This window comes from Xenopus laevis, chromosome 5S (assembly GCF_017654675.1).
Source record: "Xenopus laevis strain J_2021 chromosome 5S, Xenopus_laevis_v10.1, whole genome shotgun sequence".
In the NCBI taxonomy this organism is placed as follows: Eukaryota; Metazoa; Chordata; class Amphibia; order Anura; family Pipidae; genus Xenopus; species Xenopus laevis.
In genome coordinates this window covers 95,289,728-95,305,325 of record NC_054380.1, presented here as the reverse complement: position 1 = coordinate 95,305,325, position 15,598 = coordinate 95,289,728, and the positions used below count along the sequence as shown (strand labels likewise).

The window sequence follows — 15,598 nt, the reverse complement described above, 5'->3', positions numbered from 1 at the left end:
CTTTCGGTGCATTCACAGTTTTAAAAAAAAGGCAGACTGCTCCACCTGTGCATGCGCCGATATGGCACTTACTTAACGAAGATTATCGAAGAGAAGAAGATGGTGCCTGTAAACTCCGCCATCCGTCTGCAATGAGGGGTAAGTAAAGAGTTAGGGGTCTTTACTGAGGGTAACACCTAGGCTGGGGGGCTGGGAGGGGGTCTATGTAGGGTAGGGGGTAGGTGATTTTAATATAAATCGTTTGGTTCTCTTTTAAAGTTCCCTAATATTGTATTCAAATCATATATCCTGAGCATGTATAGGGATAGGTTTAACCTGTATTCCATGCTTAAAATCCAATTAAAGTTACAGCAAATGCCATAAAAGTATTTTGGAATGCAGCTGGTTTACACTAAATATGTTTGAATCTTAACATAAAATATTTATGATTAGTGTTAAGTCTAAAACCCCCTTTCAGGAAATACAACAAAGCCACTTTGCAAGTGTATACTATTAGCAATTTCATGCAGTTAATGAGCATAAAATCTCCTACTGCACAGTGCCCAGTGTAGAAAAATGATATCGCCCTAAGCAAGTTCTCTACAAGAATATATTTAGATGACAGCTATTTAAGCAATACTTCCTGTGATGCCCAGCAATTTCATGGTTCAAAATGTTGACTTTGCACAGTGAGAAGAAAATAGCCAATATTGACCCTATTCCTTTATAGACTTCTGTGGCTTGTAAAATACATTGACTGAGCATTCAAATTTTGGATTGATATCACACCTAAATTATTTATTTCCAGATCTAGAAACAAAAATAGTTTCTAAAACTATTCTTCTTACAAAAATCAAAACTCAGAAATAAATTGGGAATGGACTTACACCCAAAAATGCCCAAAATGTTGCCTTAATTTGTGTGGTCTTTGAACAAATAAATCTCACTTTTTTCACCTTATATAACTTCCGTCTGCAGCATTTATTTTTTTCTGATTTATGGAAAATCCCTAGGCTGCAATCATCTTACATGAGCCTTATGTGACATCCTGACCTTTGCCTGCCAACAGCCTATCCATTGCACAAAACATGCTCATCCAAAGACCACACAAAATCCGAGTGCATCAGGTGGCCAAATAAACATGGATGTATACTGGCATAATTAGCATAAATTGCCTTCAGGAAATGGCCAATTTTCAAATTTCCTAGAACAGAAGAATTCCTATATTTGTCTGCTAATATCTACCATGCTGTTCTGGAGTTCTCAATATTTAAACAAGTTTAAAATACAATAAATAAAAATAAATAAATTCATATTTCCCATCTCTGCATTTTTGCTTTTTCATATTTTCTATCTTTAATAAGTGGCCTAAACAATTGAATGTGTGAGTTAATTCGATAAATGCAATAAACTGGTGCAACTAAACTAGAACTTAGATATAACTGAAAATTTGGATATAAGGCAAAATAAAGAAATATTTGGAGGAGGGGCTGGGCAATAAAGCTAGCAGACTCTTGCACTTCCATAAGGGGCCGAGCCAATGAGCAATCAAAATGCATGCGGCTGTAAAACCTGCAGAATGGAGGAACCTGTTGTAAATAGACTGTCAATAGCTAGACTGCTAGTTTGGAGTAGGGAGTTGGGAATAGCAAGTAAGCCTAGGAAATCCACTGGTAGAATAGGGTAGTGATGTTTTTGTTTCCTCATTTATTGTGATGGTGAGAGCAGAATGCTACTGAATTCTAACAGAAATTGAGTATACAACTGTACAATTTGACAATCTGGTGACTTATTTATTATTTTTTATTTCTCTATAAGCAACTCCACTATAACTATTGAAAAGATTTAATTTCTCTACTACATTACAATGGCTAGATTACAAAGTCTAGGGATGTGCAAAAACGTAAGCACCTTCAGAAAATTGAACAGGGTAGAAGGATAAAGGGGGGTGTTTAAAAATTCTCCAAAACTATGTGGGTGTTTAGTAAATCATCTTTATAGACTACTACTTTCTTTTATTTTTTGTGTGCCATTTACAGGGTAACAAAAAAGCACACCGTTTGCTGAATTTATAAACAACCATAGCAGCCAATTAAATAAAGTGCATATATTGGGAGAGTCATGATATGGGAGGGGTTATCTATGAAAGGGGTGTGTTAATGATTTCCCCTACTCTATGAAATAGAATCAAGTACAGGTATGGGATCTGTTATCTGGAACCCCATTATGCAGAAAGCTCCAAATTACAGGAGGGTCATCCCACAGACTCCATCATATCCAAATAATTAAAATTAGAATTACAATTCTTTTTCCTCTGTAGTAATAAAACAGTACCATGTACTCGATCCACATAAAAATAAGTTAATCCTCGTTGGAGGTAAAACAATTCATTAATGTGCATGATATTTAGTAGACCTACTTTGCGGTATGAAGATCCAGATTACGGAAAGATCTTTTATTCTGAAAACCCCAGGTCCAGAGCATCCTGTATTAATAGGTCTCATACTAATATGAAATAACAATTGGGAATCTGGAAAGCAAATTATTTCTTTTGCAGCACCTATATCATTAAAAGAAGGTTGAAACTGGGAAATTATGTTAAGGGGCAATAAATATGTACTTTTTAATTTTTCACTTGAATTTGCATATTGGCAATATAAATAGGTTTCACTTACCAGGTTTTACCGATTAAGATTCAATTTAATTTAATAAATTGATAACTGTGAAGTGTATTAAATGCCCTCAATTAACCTTCCCTAATGCATGATAAGTGGAGCAGATTATTTTTGTTCAGAGAAATTAATTGCAATTAAGAACAAATATTTAAATTATTGGCACAAAAAAACTTAACTGTATCTTAATATGATCTGCTCTGCCAGAAGAGAAAACACACATTAAAATGGTTTATTCTTCTGTAATACAATTATTATGTGTCTGTTTTATATACATCTAGGGGGCTATTTACTAAAATCCCAAAATTTCTCATTATTATATTAAAACAACTTCGACCAAACTCCCATCCACAATTTGACATTATTTATCAATAAATGAACTCAAAAAAAAAATCTGGTGCGGGAAAAGACTCGATAAAATCGTGAAAAAATCCGAATCACACAACTTTTTCCGCATTTGATTCCCAAAAGCCACAAATCATTCGGAATATTGTTTGAAACCCAGAGCATGATATCTTCCAACTGTAAACGGGACATCTGCCATTGACTTCTACATGACCTCGGCAGGTTTGAGATGTAGTATTTTTTTATTCGGACTTTTAACAGCCTCGGGGTATAATAAATCTCAAAAATTCCCTTGAAAAAATAGTGTTTTCCCCTTCAAAACTCAGACCAGAAAAAAATGGACTTTAGTAAATAACCCCCTTAATCCTATAAAATGGTCTATTAAATTGTCTCCTTCACTCATTATGGATTAACATTATTTGTGTGAAATTTGCACAATGGCAAAGTCATGTGAATATAGTTGGTTTGTAATTGGCGTTGGAAAGTGGGCAGCTCTGAATACAATTTGGCATATTGGCTTTCAGCTACACCTCTTATTTAAAGAGAGCTGATAACATTTTTGGAAGATGGAAGGTTATATATTTCCTAACACAAGCTTGCACAAACTATCTGGAGAGGTGTTAACTTATTTTCCACATAAGGGAGGGAGACCAAAAAGTAACAAAATTGTACAAGTCATTTTCTTCTGTTCCTTTTGTTAGAATAATGGGACACTAATTTATCCAGCACCATTTGCCTTCTTCACTGACTGTCGCCCAACTTATGAGTACACCCTCATGCCCAGGCGATTCTCAATAAAATAAAAAAGGTTTAATTTAAAGCAGTGGCAAAAAATGTTTACCGGTCATTGGACAAAATCACAAATCGCCAACATCACGTCAACAGGGTGGGTGAACCCGATTTTGCATACATAATGGACCCTACTGCCAAAGATTCATGCTTTTTCTATCCTGCCATCTAAACAATAAACTGTCATTTTTGGACTACTTTGGATTCGTAGTATCTTGACGTTTTAAATGGCAACATTTTGGCAAGGGAAATTCAGTTTTACTAATCTTGACCTACATTGTAAAAATCCTTGGTCAGTCTGCTGATTAATTAATTGCTGATTGATCTCAGTAAAATAGCCAATATACCTCAACTGCAGCCTTTGCTCGTTCGAATTCTTCTTCTAAAGATTGGTTCCTGGATAGGAAGGCTCCGCCCATTCGAGATTCTCTAGTCAGTGGTCCCTGGAAAGGATCATACAAAGGAATTGATCAGCAAATACAAATAAAAACACTGTCCTAAACATTTTAAAGAAATTACAAACAGATATTTTTCCAGAAATGGACCCATTTACATTAATTTTGTTAGCCAGCATTAAATGGAAAACAAAATCATTACAAAAATTAATATAATTATACAAGAAACCATTCATAAATATAAATCATACACATAAGTCTTTTAGAAAATCAAGGGGTCTATTTACTAACATTCTGATTTCTATTTTTTTTCAAAAATCATATTTTTTCTCTAAAAATGTATTTTTAAGCGTAAAAAACAAGTGTATTTAAGTGCAAAACACAACTCTAATGCAAAAGTTTGTCAAGTAAAAGTAATCAAGGTCCCATAGACGTCAAATGGAGATTGCACTTGTCTTATTGGACCTTTTTTTAGCCTTTCAGAGGTTTTCAGATTGATTCGATAGTAATTGTCCAAAAAACTCAAATTCTTAGAGGTTTTCATATTTTTAGTGCATTGTTTAGTGTTATTTTTTGTTTGTATTTGGATATTTTAATAACTTTCATGGCATTCTTGGTTTTAGAGAAAATTAGTTTAATTGAGGTATCAAAAACTTATAATACCACTAAAATTTGACCTTCTTGACAGATTTATGAATATTCGTGGACTCATTTTAGATTTGCAAAATCAAGCAGAATCATTATTATACATAAAAAAACTTAAAAAATGTGAAAAATAAAAAATCTCCAATATCCAGATGAAACCCGTTGAGATACTATAAAAGTCAGTGGGGGTTGTATTTGAAGTGTTCAATCAAGTTGATGCTCTAGGTTTCTCAATGAGCTTCATGTTTTTTCAGAACTATGCTAGCAATCAAGGGCGTAGAAAAGTTGCCCAATTTCCTCCCACAGTTCAAGATCCCAGCTTTTAACTATTAACTTTTTATTTGGTCTAAAAGCAATATTAATTTTGCAGATGCCAAAGCATTGATTATTTCTGTTTATAAATTTCAATCTTTGAAGAGTCATCCACCCAAAATCTGTTTTTTATAAAATGAAAGAACATGTAATTCTAAGTAACTCTACAAAATAAATTTACTATATATTTTCAATATTTTTAATGTTGTCTGTATATGTAAATGTAGCTGAAATCAATATTTATTTATCCTTTTCTCTTCTATGGGCCTGACTCAATGGCCTAAATGTAACAGGAGTCAGGTCTCCTCCGGGTTTTTAATCAGCTGGCAGCATTGCTTCAGCCAGGAGTCCGAGCCAGGAGTACAGAAAATATATACAGCAAGGAAGATATTGCTTTCATTGCTATAATTAGAAATAACTATACATTGTAATGAATGCATATTGGGATGCTGTGTATAAAAATATTTTCTGGGTGGAGGACCCTTTAAGAAAACCGTATTGAAGCTAAAATTGATTATTAAGATGTTAAAATGTTTCTGTAATGTTTATATTATATGCAAATCCCTGCGCTTAAAGTATACATATGCAATAGGCTGTGTCTGTATTATAACCACCTTCTTATGTTAATCTGACTGTATTATAGTATATTCAGGATACGAGGAAAGAAAGATTCAATAATAAAAGGGTTAAATCATGCAAGATAGATTTAGCTCTGCAGAATCATACTACAATCTAAAGTCTTTTTAATGAAAATAAGAATATACATTTCTCAATATAGCTGCGTTTTAGCAGCTGGCTACCATGCCATCAATATTTCATGAATTGTTCCATTACTAACCACAGAAAGCTAAGGTCACTTTTCAAGAGGTGAAAACAGCCAATTTTGCAAAGCATTACATTGTTTGCTCCAAGAGTACCATTCCCTTAAAACACTGTGTTGATGTCTGCAGGAGAATGCATGGGTTCCATTTGCCACAACTAAAAATAGACACAAACCTATAATTCCAAATGGTACACATTTCCCCTAAGTTAACAAGAGGTTCTGGGAACCCACTGCTAAAATATGGCACTGTAGATAGCAATCAATCATCAGTAGATATCCACATGCAGTTAAACTAAGTTACTGGTATTTAATGTGTAAATCCCCAGACTTTTAGGCCTATAATTCCCAAACAACAGTAGCTGTACAAAAAGTCAGAATATCTCTGAATAAGGTCTTCTTGTATTCAATATCAAGATTTTTTTGCCATAGTGACCCAAGAGTGGCTGTTTTTAGTGTGGGGTGATATTTTGCCTGGGTCACAACATCTGGGTATTTGCCCTCGAAAACCTAAACTTGTTAGTGGCTTTTTTTAGAAGGCATCCATGAGATCCTCAACAGGAATAAAAACCAATATGCGTTGTAGTACTTTGGACAAATCTGCTAAGGCTAGCCATCTCCAAAGCAAAAATATTCCCATTTCTTTAGATAATATTTTGTGGATTGTGTTAATGTTTACAAGTAATGGTATTTGTTTTTGAATTCATAAATATTAACAAACTGCTTACTTGGAAGTACTATGGGGGGCAGATTTATCAAAGGTCTAAGTGAAAATTTGAATTAAAAAAATTAGAATTAGCAAAGTTTTGTGTACTTCAAAAAAAAAAAATAGTTCAAAATTTGAAAATTAAATATTGAAATTTATCATGTACTGTCTCTTTAAAAATTAGACTTTGACCATTTGCCATCTAAAACCTGGCAAATTGCTGTTTTAGCCTATGGGGGACCTCCTGGAACCTATTGGTGGACTTTGAAAAATCAAAGGGTTTTTTTGGAAAAACTTTGAATCTAATTCGATCGAATGCACTGTTACTTCGATTCATACGATTTGTATTCGAGCGAAAACTGGCCTATTCGAATGAAAAAGGACCTATTCGGCCAAAAAAAAAAACCTTTGATTTTTTGATAAATTTCATTTGGTCTTTTTTAATTCGATTTTCGAAGTTATGAGTTCAAAAAAACTCCCATTACTTCGAAATTTGACCATTGATAAATCTGCCCCTAAGTGTAAATAACCATAAATTATTCAGTTATGTCTTGTGTTGCTGGAGAACATCTCTCAGAACAAATTATAGAAGAACTAAACCCTAAAAATGAATATGGCTTGAAATGCCATAATTTATATAATGAACTTATTGCACCAGCCTAAAGTTTCAGCTTCTCAATAGCAGCAATAATCTAGGACTTCAAACTTGTCACAGGGGGTCACCATCTTGGAAAGTGTCTGCGACACTCACATGCTCAGTGGGCTCTGAGCAGCTGTTGAGAAGCTAAGCTTAGGGGTCATTGCAAATTATCAAGCAGAAAATAAGGTTGTTCTGTAGTATAAGCTGATGCTACAGGGCTGATTATTAAATCCTGATAGAATCAAACTCGATTCAAGTTTTTTCTCCGAAAAAAACTTGAATGTGAGGAAGGCTGCAAACATCTCCAAATTGATCCCTGGACCTCTCCCATTGACTTAAACAGCAATTTGGCAGGTTTTAGGTGGCAAATAGTCAAATTCTTAAAGGGCCAGAGTATGATAAATCTCGAAAAGCAAATAAAATTTTTTAAAAAAACTCATATTGAATTTGGATAACTCCCTAGTCGAATTTGAGAGTTTTGACAATAAACATAAATCAAAAATTCTAATTTGAATTTTCAATTCGACCATTGATAAATCTGCCCCTTTGGATTTTATGTGTGTACTGTATATTTTGAGTTGGTCCCTAAGCTCAGTAAGTGACAGCAGCACAGAGCATTTGCAGTGAATCAGCAGAAAAGAAGATGGGGAGCTACTAGGGCATCTTTGGAGCTAAAGGGCTGTGGTTGCCTTGGGCTGGTAGAGACACCCAAATCATAATGTACAACATTTCAAGCCTACTTCTTTAGTTAAGCTTTAGTTCTCCTTTAAATAACTTGAGTACAATTCTAAGAACCTATATAATAAGTGGAGTACAACTCTCAGACCCAGAATAATAAGTGGAGTACAACTCTTGGACCCAGTATAATAAGTGGAGTACAACTCTCAGACCCAGTATAATACGTGGAGTTTAACTCTCAGACCCAGTATAATACGTGGAGTACAACTCTCAGACCCAGTATAATAAGTGGAGTACAACTCTCAGACCCAGTATAATACATGGAGTACAACTCTCAGACCCAGTATAATAAGTGGAGTACAAATCTCATACCCAGTATAATACGTGGAGTACAACTCTCAGACCCAGTATAATACGTGGAGTACAACTCTCAGACCCAGTATAATAAGTGGAGTACAACTCTCAGACCCAGTATAATACATGGAGTACAACTCTCAGACTCAGTATAATAAGTGGAGTACAAATCTCATACCCAGTATAATACGCGGAGTACAACTCTCAGACCCAGTATAATACGTGGAGTACAACTCTCAGACCCAGTATAATAAGTGAAGTACAACTCTCAGACCCAGTATAATACATGGAGTACAACTCTCAGACCCAGTATAATAAGTGGAGTACAACTCTCAGACCCAGTATAATACATGGAGTACAACTCTCAGACCCAGTATAATAAGTGAAGTACAACTCTCAGACCCAGTATAATACATGGAGTACAACTCTCAGACCCAGTATAATAAGTGGAGTACAACTCTCAGACCCAGTATAATACATGGAGTACAACTCTCAGACCCAGTATAATAAGTGCAGTACAAATCTCATACCCAGTATAATACGCGGAGTACAACTCTCAGACCCAGTATAATACGTGGAGTACAACTCTCAGACCCAGTATAATAAGTGAAGTACAACTCTCAGACCCAGTATAATACATGGAGTACAACTCTCAGACCCAGTATAATAAGTGGAGTACAACTCTCAGACCCAGTATAATAAGTGGAGTACAACTCTCAGACCCAGTATAATACATGGAGTAACACTCTCAGACCCAGTATAATACGTGGAGTACAACTCTCAGACCCAGTATAATACGTGGAGTACAACTCTCAGACCCAGTATAATAAGTGGAGTACAACTCTCAGACCCAGTATAATAAGTGGAGTACAACTCTCAGACCCAGTATAATAAGTGGAGTACAACTCTCAGACCCAGTATAAAAGGTTGAGTATACTGTAACTCTCAAAACCAATATAATAAGAGAGTATAACTCCCAGAACCAGTACAATAACTAAGGTATTAAAGGAATGTGACATCAGTTTTTCTTGGCATACAATAAATATTTAGAGCAGGAGATGTATTAAAGTTGACAGAGGAAATTGTCCTTGTTCAGTTATTTCCTTTTTTAGTTAAACAGTAATGATTAGATTCTGACATACATATTAAAGTATTCAACCAGAAACAGTTGATACAATTGGGCAAAACATAAGATGAAAACAAATACTGAATGGCTGTCTTATATACAGGTTGTATCTCTATTGCAATAAAAGGCTTGCTATTTTAAATCAGCAAATCTGTTGGTAGTTAACAAAGGGTGAAAACCTAGAGGAAGCTGGTATGAACAGAGAGAGATATGTACCAAACACAAAGAAAACTGATATGAATACAGACTTCAGGAATGTTGACTACAGTTTTTATTTTACATTTTTAGAGTGTTTTTTCAGTAATTGAAATAAAACCTTCTTTTTAACAAAACTTTTGATAACCATGAGATGTAAGATAGCACTGCTCGGCAAAAGAGCTTAGCTCAATAATTGAGAACCCAACAAGAGGGCAATTTCAGAAGTCTATGGGAAATTCACAGCACACAGGTTCAGTAGCAATTACTTGGTAGTTTGAAATAGAATGCAATAAAGCAGTAGGGAAATACTCTCTCGTATCTCATTTCAGCTCCCACATTGCTTTCCAGAAATTGTTCAGTGTTCTGTTATCTCAAGCAGATCCCCAAAATGCAGCCGACGTATACAATATGCATCCACAGCTAATGAGGAGCAGATGGCAAATCATGGAAATAGGCTCTTAAGTGACTTATCAATAGGTCAGCATATTGAGACTCCTGAAATAGCATCAATTCCCTTAATACCCTTTCAAGCATCTCCCCATAGACTATCCTGCTCTGCTTTTGCTAATCTTACTCAGTTCTTTGACATAATCTAGTAACCTGGTATTTTTTTTTCTCAAGGATGGCTTCTGACGCTGTATGCAGGACTTTCCCGTTTTAATAATATGATATTTCCTTGTGAAACTCCACAAAAACATAACTTAAGCTTTTTGAAAAGTAAACATAATTTCAAGCAACTTTGCAATATACATAATTTTTTAAATATGCAGACTTTTTTTTTTTTAATGGTTTTAATGGTTTCTGACAGTTCCCTAATCCTAGCCCCTTGTTCTCCTGATGATCTCTCTGACTACTTTGCTGAGCTGGCTGACTACTGTTACTTTGTATCAACAGCCATCTGTCCTCAGCCTGCATCCTCCAAACCCCACATTTCCCGGCAAACATTATTTCAATAAGGAAGGGAACAACACAGTGCAATGCATTGTGGGTTATGTATGCTGCTGTCTGTAAACTGAGAAGTTGTTACAATTTGTAACATCAGTGTTACAGGATTTCAAATGATGCAGAAAGAGAAGAACTGTCAAACAGCTGGATTTCAGCATAGAAAATGGCATTTATTCATACTTTTTGAAGAAACAGGTAACTGTGATGGGTATATATTAGGGGTTTCCTGTGCTGTGTGGGCCTCTTTATAAAATGTTGGTTTGGAAGCTGGAGTTCCCCTTTAAAATTACCCAAATATTAAGGGAAAAGAAGATTGAATATAACTAGACATAAAATAAATTAATAATATTAATTTAGGTCCTGGCTACTTACCTTGGGCCTACCACTATGGCAGTGGTATTGTTGATTCATATGCGTTATTTATATAGTTTTGACATATTCTGAAGTATTTTAGAGAAATTATTCATCATTCAGGTTTGCTGCTGCCACAGTGGAGCTTACAATTATTTCCCTATATACTGAACACATATATTTTGGTGAGTTCTATCAGAAGCCAGTCATCCTGCCTGTATGTTATTGTACTGTATGTGGGAGAAAACCTAAACAAACACATAGATAACATAATGGTCTTGTTATGCCACCACTAGGAGCCCATTTTAGCAAAGCTGCAATGCTGAACAGTGAGCCTCCTTGCTTACAAACTGTTGGGCCAATCTGCTTGGTAAGTGTGGGTTTGGAGCAGTGTCAGAGGAAGCTCAGCTTGAAAGTCAGTTAAGTTGAGATTGCTCCTAAAAACCAAGCTTGCATGTCAGTTAGGGTGAGCAAACAATTATTTGCCCCCCCCTATATTTTATCTTAAAGGGATACTGTCATTGAAAAAAATATATTTTTTTCAAAATGAATCAGTTAATAGTGCTGCTCCAGCAGAATTCTGCACTGAAATCCATTTCTCAAAAGAGCAAACTGATTTTTTTATATTCAATTTTGAAATCTGACATGGGGCTAGACATATTGTCAATTTCCCAGCTGCCCCAAGTCATGTGACTTGTGCTCTGATAAACTTCAATCACTCTTTACTGCTGTACTGCAAGTTGGAGTGATATCGCCCCCTCCCTTTCCCCCCCCAGCAGCCAAACAAAAGAACAATGGGAAGGTAACCAGATAGCAGCTCCCTAACACAAGATAACAGCTGCCCAATAGTAAAAACCCATGTCCCACTGAGCCACATTCAATTACATTGAGAAGGAAAAACAGCAGCCTGCCAGAATGCATTTCTCTCCTAAAGTGCAGCACAAGTCACATGACTGGGGGCAGCTGGGAAATTGACAAAATGTCTAGCACCATGTCAGATTTCAAAATTGAATATAAAAATATCTGTTTGTTCCTTTGAGAAATGGATTTCAGTGCAGAATTCTGCTGGAGTAGCACTATTAACTGATGCGTTTTGAAAAAAACATGTTTTCTGATGACAGGATCCCTATAACTATGGCTGAATGACTGATAGTTCAATGTTTTTCCATATTTGTATCCTTGCTATTAGATAATAGCAGCCCTGAACAAAGATTGACCTCAAAAGGGGGCTTGAAAGGAAAAAGTCCAGCAGACAATGCCATAGAGAACTGAAACCTTCAGAATAATTACAACTGGTACTTTTCCAAATAGCTATTATATTCCATTACTGGTGTGCATCACAAGTAAAAATAGACCTCATACAAAATATCTTGTGCTGTAGGCTGAGCCTCAATCTATTGTCCTCCTGTACACGGTCTTCATGTTTTAATTTGGCAGACTGCATGATAAATCACAAAGTGGCAGATTTATCAAGGGGCGAATAGGAAATTCAAATTTCTGAATTGTTTTCTTTGGTCAAAAGTCACAAATTTGATTTGGGAATAATCCAAATTCGAGATTTATCAAACCTTTACCATGGGAATAATTTGAATTCGACTATTCACCACCTAAAACCTGCCGAGTTCATGTAGAAGTCAATGGGAGAGGACCAGTGACCCATTTGAAGATGATAATAGCCTTCCTGACATTCGAGTTTAGTCGAATTTGATTCGAGTTTTAGACATTCAAATTTTTTCTTAAATAATTTCCCAATCGTATTTCAAGTATATTCGAATTTAATAGAGTAAAAAACATTCACATGAATTCGAAATTCGACCTTTGATAAATGGGCCTCCGAATGTATGGGTCAAATGGATTAAAGTGTTGAAAGTGCACTACAACTTATAGTGATCTGCTCTAGAATATATCAGAGCTAAATGAGAACATTTTGTTATTGTACACACACCACCTAATGCGGGTACTTAACAAAAAATTAAAATAAAACGTGTTTAATAGTACACATTTATTAACAGAGCAAATTTTTTTACCTCAGCTAGAAAATTCAGTGTCCAGAATTAAATATTAAGTCCATTACACTCTGTTCTAATTTAGGCAAACATTTGTGTCAAATCAAGGAAAGAAGTGTCAGACATGCATCTCTTATTTAAGCCAACAGGAGGCTGATTGTGTTGTCTAAAACTGCTGTTCAGTAATCATGTTGGCTCTCTAGCTTGCTGAGACAGGTTGTGCATTAACTTGTTCTATGTCATTGAAAAATAGTGTATGGATCTTGAGTATATAATGCAAATACCACACACTAAATAAAACAAATGACATTTTCAGTTTGCGGGACACACTCTCAAAAATGTTGGTTGTTCTTCGTACACAGATCACAAACATGATTTCAAGAGAGCAATGACCTTTCATTTTACTGAGCAGTAACCTTTACAGTACAGATTACTTAGCTGTTTGCATTTTAATTAGCAAGCTATCTCCAACTCCTTAAAAAAAAAATCCTAAATATTTAATGTTCCTTTAAACATAAAGCATAATCTATAATTGTGTTCTGCCATTTTTTACCAGTGGCAGTGAATAGTAATCCATATGCCCTTTTAGATGGTCGCATAATGGGTTCAATGATTATCCTTGCTGCATTGCAACACTGGGATCATGAGTTTGTTCCTGATCAGGACACTGAGTTAGTACAGTGTGTTCTTTTCATTTCTTTATACATTTCCAACATTAAGGCATGTTTATTTTTTCCTTATAATATTGACCCTAGTGGTTCACAAACGTGAACATGGTTCACAAACTGTGGGGCTGGCTCCACTTGTGGGGCATGGTGTAGTAGGGGGACTCAGTCTGAGGGTCAGTTAGTTTGAGAATCATGGAGAGTGGCTATTTGCTCCCCTGAATAAATCTGGTGAGCTTTGGAGTCAATATGTATTCTTGGAACTGATGCAATGATATTTTCCTATTTACTGTAAGTACCCATCTCATTGACTAAGTGGGGGCCTAACCAAAGGTTAAACCTTTAAGTGGGGCCAAACCTGAAGACAACCACTGTCTTACACTCCAAGCTCTACTGGGGCAGGGACTGATATACAGTAAATGAGGAACAAGCTTATGTAAAGCACTTAGTAAAATATCAGCATGATATAAAGGATAATAATAAACACCCTATGGGGGAAATGTAATATAATTTACAAAGCGTTAAACTTTGCGAATAAAAATTTGCCTGTCGCAATGTAATATTCTTCATTAGGCTTTTATTACATTGCAAATCTTAATTGCGCATTGTAAACCTTTAACACCTGCTCTGCGGTTTCCATTAAATATTTTGTCGCAAAAAATGGTTTGTGATTTTATGACATACACGGCAAACGTTTGCAAACGATAAAATTTGCAACTACTATCTTACTGTCGCGTAAGGGGCAAAGTGTTTGCAAAGGCAACACTTTTCACTTTGAGAAAATGTATTGACATTGCAAGTGAATTCCGAATGATTACAATATTACATTCTTCCCTATATTTCTTATCTTACAATTAATTAATTTATAATATTTAACCACAGACCTTTCAAAGAATAATGGCCCAGGATGTGACTGTAAGGTTGTACCAAATCCCTTTATATCACAAGTCTTCTTTTCCATACGCACATAGATCCACATATTTGATGTGCCATGCCTTATTTGTGCCAGTCGCATAAATCCAAATAATTTACTATGCCATCCCAAAAACTTCTACTTTAAATACTATTTATATGTCCCTCTGGGGGAACACAGCCTGAAATGTCTGTGTATAAGAGCCCTTAGCAAAAGGGTAAGCTTTCTGCTGCTGTAAAATAAGCAGAGATCCCAATGGGAGATTCAATGCTCTTTCTTTTTTTAGATAAAGATTTAATCCTGACAGGGCTTTCAGTGACTTCCATCTACTTGTCAAAGTCTGCTATTCAGTAATACAGGAGTCACTGTGAAAATGCCACAACACAATTTAAAAAGCCTGTTTCAGTCATTTTCAAAAATTACTATTCAGCAATATAAAAACAAGATAAAACCTTTCAGTGCTAGAATTGTTACTATTATTATTTAATATAATACTAACTTTTGGGGCAGTTGCAAGCTCAAGCTCAGATATTTTCTCATTTTCCGCCACAATACTTCCTCTATTCGATGGTGTTCTAACATCCGTAGACCTAGACACACAAGATTTCAGTAAGGAGGCAGATGAAATATTAACAGACTCTATATACTGTACAAAGCTCATTAAATATCAAAAATCCTATTTGATTCAATCAGTAGTCCAGGAGAAATAAAACAAAATGTTAAAGGAGAAGGAAAGCTACCGAAGCAGTTTATTGCCAATAGATTAGCCACAACAGTGCAATCTATAACACTATTTATTCTGCAGAATTCTTTACCATACCTGAGTAAACAGCTCTGGAAGCTCTCTCTGTTTGTTTAGGATAGCATCTGCCATATTAGCTTAGTGTGCCATCACTTCCTGCCTGAGTCTCTCCTTGTTCATTCATACTGCAGCTCTAGGCTCAGATTACAGCAGGGAGGGGGGAAAAGGTAGGGGGAGAGGGAAAGAGGAGCAAACTGAGCATGCTCAAGCCCTAGCCCTGGAGGTTTATGCTAAAAATAGGAAGTCTGATACAGAAG

The 15,598-nt window shown here is 35.6% G+C and overlaps 1 protein-coding gene across 5 annotated transcripts in view; it reads right to left on the bottom strand.

Annotated features, from left to right (window-relative positions):
• Positions 1-15,598, bottom strand: part of pex5l.S (peroxisomal biogenesis factor 5-like S homeolog) — a 146,772-nt gene that overhangs the window by 17,786 nt on the left and 113,388 nt on the right. For all 5 annotated transcript variants that reach the window (XM_041564857.1, XM_041564859.1, XM_018264699.2 and 2 more), the window contains 2 exons: positions 15,039-15,129; positions 4,133-4,228 (listed from right to left, as the gene is read on the bottom strand). In XM_041564857.1, coding sequence (XP_041420791.1) covers positions 4,133-4,228; positions 15,039-15,129 — 187 coding nt within the window. The remainder of the gene's footprint in view (positions 1-4,132; positions 4,229-15,038; positions 15,130-15,598) is intronic.